This window comes from Protomyctophum parallelum (assembly GCF_964188405.1).
Source record: "Protomyctophum parallelum genome assembly, chromosome: 4".
Lineage (NCBI taxonomy): Eukaryota > Metazoa > Chordata > Actinopteri > Myctophiformes > Myctophidae > Protomyctophum > Protomyctophum parallelum.
The window spans coordinates 54,437,803-54,446,751 of record NC_139700.1 but is presented as its reverse complement, the minus strand read 5'-3'; the positions used below and the strand labels follow the sequence as shown (position 1 = coordinate 54,446,751).

The following is an 8,949-nucleotide window of genomic DNA, read 5'->3' as shown; positions in this document are numbered from 1 at the left end:
TTTTCATATCCAAGTCAAATTAAACTCTAATCAAGCCTCAAATATCACATTTTACGCAGCTATGCACATAAAGACCGCGCAGCCATGCACGTGTGGATTTCAGCCGGTTTTAGGTAGAGGCCGTTAGTCAAACATGCTATTTTTTTTTAACCCATTCTGACCTGAGATCAGATTCATACGAGGTTTCCACTGGACACACACTGGTCTGATTAACCCATTCTGACCTGAGATCAGATTCTAGAAATGTCAGTCGCTCTTCGATTTTTCAAAAATAGCAGACCTACAAGCTCGTAGCGCGCCACTCGGTGGCGCGCTATGAGCTTGTAGGTCTGCTATTTTTCAATAGCTAAAGCATAACATGATGCGGACACCAAAATGGGTGCCCGTTCAGAATGCCCCCGATTATAGGGAATAAAACAATTACGTCAATTGTAGTGGGGGATTAATTAATTCATTGCAAAAAAAAAAAAATGCAAAAAGTTTCCCTTTAACACATTGATTGCTAACTTTTGAAATTCTACTCAGGATTGCTTCTGCTAAGCGATTAACATTGGACTTTTTAACTTTTTAGGGGCCCACAGCGAGGGGCCTCTTATAGCACATCGCACATTGCATAAATCAAAAGGAAGCCAAACTAGTCCACTTCAATTTAAAAAAAAAAATATGATTCTACCATCTTCCATTCTGGAGATATTGACCTTTTTCTAAAACCTGCTTTTCACTGCACGCTGCTCTTTTGAAAAAACAGCAGAGATATGGAAGGTTGAAGTTGACAGACATTGACAGACAGATATAAAAATGAACACAAATAATATCATATACATACTACACACTGAATGAAAGCCCTGAATGTCTACTTTTAGGAGGAAAACAAATACACATGGTCCCATGTATAGTTTGTCAGTAATTGGCTGTTGAATGCAGCTTGCGCCCACCAGAGAGGATTTCAGAAAATGCATGGACCTGAAGAACCATTATTCACAAAATAAGGCCTATAGCGACATGTACATACTATATACCGTATGAAACAGAAGACTCTCTGCTTTCATAAGAAAAATACTTCTACTGTAATAATAATACAAATCACACCCCTGTGAAGTGAGCAGTGCAATGTTGCACAACATTGCACTGCTCACTTCACATGGGTGTGATTTTTATTATTATTACAGTATTAGTTTTTTTCTTATGAAAGCAGAGAGTCTTCTGTTTCATACGGTATATAGTATGTACATGTCGCTATATGCCTTATTTTGTGAATAATAGTTCTATAGGTCCATGCTTTCTCTAATCAGACCAGTGTGTGTCCAGTGGAAACCTCGTATGAATCTGATCTCAGGTCAGAATGGGCTAAAGTTCTCTCTGAAAAAGAGAATTTTATAAATGAAATGGATTCAATAGTCTAGTATTGACAAACAGTATATGGGATATGTGTATTTTATTTGTTTTCCTCCTAAAATTAGACATTTAGGGCTTTCATTCAGTGTGTAGTATGTATATGATAATTTATTTATGTTTATATCTGCCTGTCATGATAACGTCATGATGATGATGATTCTATGCACATATGTGATCATTGTCTCAGTAAACAAAATCAACAGATCGTTTGATAGCATAACAGTGACTTGAGAGGTTGACATGTCTGGACATGAACCACAGGAGCGACTCAACTCGCAGTGGGGGGGGGGGGTTCCACGACATGTCTGGACATGAACCACAGGAGCGATAAGCGTAGCCAGGCTGGCTGTGATTTCGACAAAATGACAGACAACACGATGGCTTCCGCAGCTTAGGATTGTATTAGTTATCCATTACAAACGGGTCGATTACGTCCCAGACGCCTTATCACTGCAATTGGCTGGCGAAGGCGCTATGGCGATTATGGTGATCAACTGCCGAGAATCTTTTTTCCGAGAATGAGAGTAGCATTGCAAACTGCAAAACGATCGATCGCAACTCGCAGTGTGGGGGGGGTTCCACGGTGTGATATCTGCTAGCCTAGTATACTGCTTCTTTGTCCAAACATGGCTGACGCGACGGCGAAAAAAAGACAGTTGGTCAGATGTATACTGCTTCTCCTATGGCGGTCCTTCGAGAATACGTCATTCGTTTCGCGTATACCTGTGCGTGAAATGGCGATCGACCGTTGGAGATTATTCTTGGTTTATATACGGGTTTATATTTCCGAGAATGAGGCGGCAGACCGGTGAGTTGTCGTTGGAAAGAATTAGAGAGGGCTGTGTCGAGTGGATCTGTGTGAATGAGTGGGGGGGGGGGAAGAAACTGTAATGCGATGGAGAGATGCCTCGGGAGAAACCATGTAGAAACAGGAGGGGAAGGGTAATCGAGTGTATTCACAAATTTCACACACACTAGAAAATGGGTAGCTCCATTTTAGATCCCCTGATCTGCGTTGGTCTATGCCGTGTGCAGGACGGCGATGCCGCCTCCCCAGTACGTCGTAATGGATACGGCATGCCTGGAATGTGGTTAGACCAGGCCTCTTTTCAGGAGGTGGGGGGCTTTAAACTCCCGGATCTCACAGCGGATCTTTCTGGAGGTGATCAGTGTTACATTATGTGTTGTCCGGGCGTCAGAGAAGTTGATGTACAGTATACAGTAAAAACACCAATAAAACGCTTTAGAGCGTGATGCGCAGACGGCGCTCGAGATTAATAAAACGCTTTAGAGCGTTTTGCGCAATCGATGAGTTAAGTGAAACAATAAGACACATTTTCTCCACCACTGATGCTCAGCTACACCCAGCTCACCTTTCCAACAGGTTATATTAATATATATATATATATATATATATATATATTATTAACAGCTACACCCAGCTCACCTTTCCAACAGGTTATACAGGAAGATGAGGTTGGAGTGAAGAGGCATGCAGGCCAGAGTCCGTTCACTCTGAGGCCGAGACTCATCCGTGCACTGACGGATGGCATCTGAAAGAGGACGGAGAAAACATGGAACTATGTAACTACAACACTACATGATTATATTAACACTGACGGATGGCATCTGAAAGAGGACGGAGAAAACATGGAACTATGTAACTACAACACTACATGATTATATTAACACTGACGGATGGCATCTGAAAGAGGACGGAGAAAACATGGAACTATGTAACTACAACACTACATGATTATATTAACACTGACGGATGGCATCTGAAAGAGGACGGAGAAAACATGGAACTATGTAACTACAACACTACATGATTATATTAACACTGACGGATGGCATCTGAAAGAGGACGGAGAAAACATGGAACTATGTAACTACAACACTACATGATTATATTAACACTGACGGATGGCATCTGAAAGAGGACGGAGAAAACATGGAACTATGTAACTACAACACTACATGATTATATGAACACCCTGAGAGGCATAAACGGAGTCCTCCGTCCTATCAAATAGTTACGCTCAGCGATCGGGACGGAGATGAATCACAGGACAAAACATTAATGCTATCATAACCCAAGTGCAACGATCCACATGCCGGTCATTTCCGGTTGGGACGTCCTCCAAAGTGGTCCCCCTCCATTTTAGTGGATGAGATCGAAAATCTTAAAAGGTGAATAACTCTTGATCTTCATATATGTCAAACTCAAGGCCCGGGGGCCAAATCAGGCCCGTGAATGAATTATCTTTGGCCCGCGGGATGATATTTAATTAGTATTCTACAACAGGTCGTTAAGAGGAAGCAATCTGATTGGTTGAAACAGCCTTCTAGCCGGTGGTTTAACCAGCACACACCACCACCTAATCAAAACAAAGAATTCAGCTGCTCTGTTCTCCCAGAGCGCTAGCAAACTCGGTGGCTAGGCTAGCTAGTTTCTTTGGACATTTGTGGTCGTAGTGACTACATCTGTCATTAAAAAAATATATTTTTTCAGCGATTCTCTTTGTTTTAAGGGTAACTGTTGTAGAATAGCAATATTACACTCGAGGGTGTTGTTTAACGTGATTATTGCCACTTCAGTGATGCTTGCGGAACTCGACTTCGTCTCGTTCCTGACCGCATCACTGTCGTGGCAATAACCACGTTAAACAACACCCTCTCGTGTAATATTGCTTAATTAGAACTGGCCCTCTGGTATATTGCACGGACGACCATAATACTACAAGTCCCACAATGCACTGCGAGTGCATTGTCACATATCGAGGGCCCGCAAGCGCAAGCATGCGTCTTCTCTTCACTATTGATCAGCAGTGAAAGTATATCAACTTGTGGTCAACTTTCAGCTACCCCTCTCCCCAAAAATGGCCCGTGTGTTGAAACACAGTCCGGCCCTCGACTTGTACCAATTTCTTTATTTTGGCCCACTGTGTATTTGAGTTTGACATTCTAAATCAATCCGTCACATTCTAACCAAAGATTACATCCAAGATGGCGCCTGGTGTACCTTGAAATGCGCTCCATAGCTGCAAATCGCTGGGCGCTCTGATTTAATGGTCCTAAATACCCCCGGGCGTTCGGGGCGTTAACTCGTACCTTCAAACAGAGCGATGAGGATGTCGGGCGGGGTGCTGATGTCCTGCTGCGATCGCCACGGTAACCTGAAGGGCTCCGTGCTGAGCACCCTGCTGGGGTTGGAGGTGGCCGGGTCGTACAGGCTGGCCGGCAGACGGTCGAACTCCGTCAGGTGGATGTACGACAGCCACACCAGGGCGCGGTCGCTGGTGGTCAGGTGGTCCGCCATGCTCCTCTCGTTGGCCGACTTCAAGGCATTCTAGAGAACATTCAGAACGCCATGTTAGTGTGGACCTAGTCTCGCGTTAAAGTTTAGACTTTGTGGTTTTATTAAAACTCCCAAATTAAACGCAGTGTGGTTCTGCCTGCTCTGCCATGTGTGTGGTTTCACCTGCAGAATGGCCAGGGCGCTCCCCATGCGACCTGTGAACAGGTTGAGGTGGACCCTGTGGAGCAGGACCTCCAGAAGCTGGAAGGAGACCCTGTCAGCGACGCCCGACGACGATGAGGACGACGCCTCGCTGAGAAGGTACTGCAGGAGACGGTCGCACACGTAGTCTTTCCCCTCAAAGGACCTCTCCAGGGTCAAATACTGAAACAACAAATGATTGATTGAATAAAGACAACGTTTCGAGGAACTATTTTAAAGAGGGATTACTCCCGTGTATTAATTTATGGATTCTGGTAATACATAGCATACAGTAAATGTCATATCCATCTGGGGTGTTCAAATGCAATACATTTTCCCTTGCTTGTCGATTTTAATTTATTCTTTTCTTCAGGGCCGAGCAGTTTGAACCTTTTCGTCTGAGCCATACAGCCCTGCCTCATTTGCATATTTGAGCAGATAAAGATTAACAACCAGTGTTGATTTCGTCGAACATAAACTATGACGAAAAATGTTTGTCGACTAACTTTTAAATAAAGACTAAATCAAAACTAAGCTATGATGACTAAATATATATTGACAATTTCGTCAAAAACTAAAGTAAAATGTTAGGGAGGGAGATCCAGTAGAACTTAAAGGCTCTGAAAATAGCCGCTGTGAGCTTGTAGATCGGCTATTTTCAGCATGCAACCAAGTCAGCTAAAATCAGCCATTACGACGCCATCAAGGCCTGGGCAAAATACATTTCAGTCGACTAAATCAAAAGTAGATTTAGTCGACTAAAACTAGACTAAAACTAAACCATTTCAGGTGACTAAAACTAAATGAAATGTTATTCAAAAGACTTAACCCATTCTGACCTGAGATCAGATTCTAAAAATGTCTATTACATCCTGACAGTTTCATTATTAACCCATTCTGACCTGAGATCAGATTCTAAAAGTGTCTTCGATTTTTCAAAAATAGCAGACCTACAAGCTCGTATCGCGCCACTCGGTGGCGCGATATGAGCTTGTAGATCTGCTATTTTTAAATAGCTAAAGCACGACACGATGCCAACACCAAAATGAGTTCCCGTTCAGAATGGGTTACGACCAAAAATTCTAACTAAGTGTAAATAAAGTCACTAGTCAGACGTCCTTACGTTCCACCACACTTGGTAGTTGGGGGCGTGCTCCACGGCCATCTCACACATCTCCTGCACCTCCTCCCTGGTGCCTCGCTGCGAGAACAGAGACAGGTACTGGCACCAGATCTCAGGGTTGTTACAGTTGTCTTCCAGGGCACGAGACAGTGTGTTCAGGGCTGAGTCCAGACACTCTGAGGCAGAGCTGGAAGATACATTAATACAGAGACAGTGTGTTCAGGGCTGAGTCCAGACACTCTGAGGCAGAGCTGGAAGATACATTAATACAGAGACAGTGTGTTCAGGGCTGAGTCCAGACACTCTGAGGCAGAGCTGGAAGATACATTAATACAGAGACAGTGTGTTCAGGGCTGAGTCCAGACACTCTGAGGCAGAGCTGGAAGATACATTAATACAGAGACAGTGTGTTCAGGGCTGAGTCCAGACACTCTGAGGCAGAGCTGGAAGATACATTAATACAGAGACAGTGTGTTCAGGGCTGAGTCCAGACACTCTGAGGCAGAGCTGGAAGATACATTAATACAGAGACAGTGTGTTCAGGGCTGAGTCCAGACACTGAGGCAGAGCTGGAAGATACATTAATACAGAGACAGTGTGTTCAAGGCTGAATCCAGACACTCTGAGGCAGAGCTGGAAGATACATTAATACAGAGACAGTGTGTTCAGGGCTGAGTCCAGACACTGAGGCAGAGCTGGAAGATACATTAATACAGAGACAGTGTGTTCAAGGCTGAATCCAGACACTCTGAGGCAGAGCTGGAAGATATATTAATACAGAGACAGTGTGTTCAGGGCTGAGTCCAGACACTCTGAGGCAGAGCTGGAAGATACATTAATACAGAGACAGTGTGTTCAGGGCTGAGTCCAGACACTCTGAGGCAGAGCTGGAAGATACATTAATACAGAGACAGTGTGTTCAGGGCTGAGTCCAGACACTCTGAGGCAGAGCTGGAAGATATATTAATACAGAGACAGTGTGTTCAGGGCTGAGTCCAGACACTCTGAGGCAGAGCTGGAAGATACATTAATACAGAGACAGTGTGTTCAGGGCTGAGTCCAGACACTCTGAGGCAGAGCTGGAAGATACATTAATACAGAGACAGTGTGTTCAGGGCTGAGTCCAGACACTCTGAGGCAGAGCTGGAAGATACATTAATACAGAGACAGTGTGTTCAGGGCTGAGTCCAGACACTCTGAGGCAGAGCTGGAAGATACATTAATACAGAGACAGTGTGTTCAAGGCTGAGTCCAGACACTCTGAGGCAGAGCTGGAAGATATATTAATACAGAGACTGTGTGTTCAGGGCTGAGTCCAGACACTCTGAGGCAGAGCTGGAAGATACATTAATACAGAGACAGTGTGTTCAGGGCTGAGTCCAGACACTCTGAGGCAGAGCTGAAGATACATTAATACAGAGACAGTGTGTTCAGGGCTGAGTCCAGACACTCTGAGGCAGAGCTGGAAGATACATTAATACAGAGACAGTGTGTTCAGGGCTGAGTCCAGACACTCTGAGGCAGAGCTGGAAGATACATTAATACAGAGACAGTGTGTTCAGGGCTGAGTCCAGACACTCTGAGGCAGAGCTGGAAGATACATTAATACAGAGACAGTGTGTTCAGGGCTGAGTCCAGACACTCTGAGGCAGAGCTGGAAGATATATCAACCCATTCTGACCTGAGATCAGATTCATACGAGGTTTCCGCCGGACACACACTGGTCTGATGAACCCATTCTGACCTGAGATCAGATTCTAAAAATGTCAGTCGCTCTTCGATTTTTCAAAAATAGCAGACCTACAAGCTCGTATCGCGCCACTCGGTGGCGCGATATGAGCTTGTAGATCTGCTATTTTTAAATAGCTAAAGCATAACATGATGCCGACACCAAAATGGGTGCCCGGTCAGAATGGGTTAATACAGAGACTGACAGTGTGGTCAAGGCTGCGTATAATATTTTATATTATGCACATGCCATGGTCACATGCACCATGCTTTGATGGTTACAGTATTATAATCAGTTAAACCTTTGTGGAGACCTTCTCAGTTCTCATTGTATGCTAGTTACTGCCATTCAGGATGGAAAATGAAATCCATTTGGATTTGGGGAGAAGTAGTTTCATAAGGGGCTGGTATGAAAGTACTTGATATAAACAGAAAACGTTCAGTTCACTAGTCTACACTCTACTCCACAACTGCCTTCATTTTCATCCGATTGTCTGTCTGGCAGGCACTTAACAAGTGATCGTTAACTGAGTCTGTTAGAGAGAGGGGCCGAGAAGAGTGGCGTTGCTCAACTTGATTTATATTATCCACTCTGATGAAGGTACATCTTCGATATATCATGCAGCCTTACGTATTCGCCTATATTTTGGCTATTATTTTTTTGAGACCACGACGATTCATCGGAAAATCGATTAATCGTTGGCATCCCTACTCTGAGGCAGAGCTGGAAGATATAATACAGAGACAGTGTGTTCAAGGCTGCATCCAGACACTCTGAGGCAGAGCTGGAAGATACATTAATACAGAGACAGTGTGTTCAGGGCTGCATCCAGACACTCTGAAGCAGAGCTGGAAGATACAGAACATCACATAAAGAGGAACTTCATGGTTTCCTAATTAAGCAAAAATGAATAATTCAATAGAAGGCATTTTTTGGCCACCTCAGGTCCAAGTGGTTTAACTGGTTTCATATTAATAATTAAATAGCGCCATCAGAGTGGGAAAAACAACAACATGGTCCAGATGATTGCAGCTTACGTTTGGTCCTGACTGAGGTACTTGTAGGCCAGTTTGATCCAAAGCTGTAACTTACGTTTGGTCCTGACTGAGGTATTTGTAGGCCAGTTTGATCCAAAGCTGTAACTTACGTTTGGTCCTGTGGTATATTTTCTTCCAGGAGTTTGTAGATTATGACCTTATT

The 8,949-nt window shown here is 44.0% G+C and overlaps 1 protein-coding gene across 3 annotated transcripts in view; it reads right to left on the bottom strand.

Annotated features, from left to right (window-relative positions):
* The window catches only part of zfc3h1 (zinc finger C3H1-type containing), a 68,971-nt gene that overhangs the window by 16,484 nt on the left and 43,538 nt on the right, over window positions 1–8,949 (bottom strand). For all 3 annotated transcript variants that reach the window (XM_083762945.1, XM_083762944.1, XM_083762946.1), the window contains exons 22-25: window positions 6,021–6,207; window positions 4,880–5,080; window positions 4,510–4,747; window positions 2,843–2,948 (exon numbers count right to left, since the gene is read on the bottom strand). In XM_083762945.1, coding sequence (XP_083619071.1) covers window positions 2,843–2,948; window positions 4,510–4,747; window positions 4,880–5,080; window positions 6,021–6,207 — 732 coding nt within the window. The remainder of the gene's footprint in view (window positions 1–2,842; window positions 2,949–4,509; window positions 4,748–4,879; window positions 5,081–6,020; window positions 6,208–8,949) is intronic.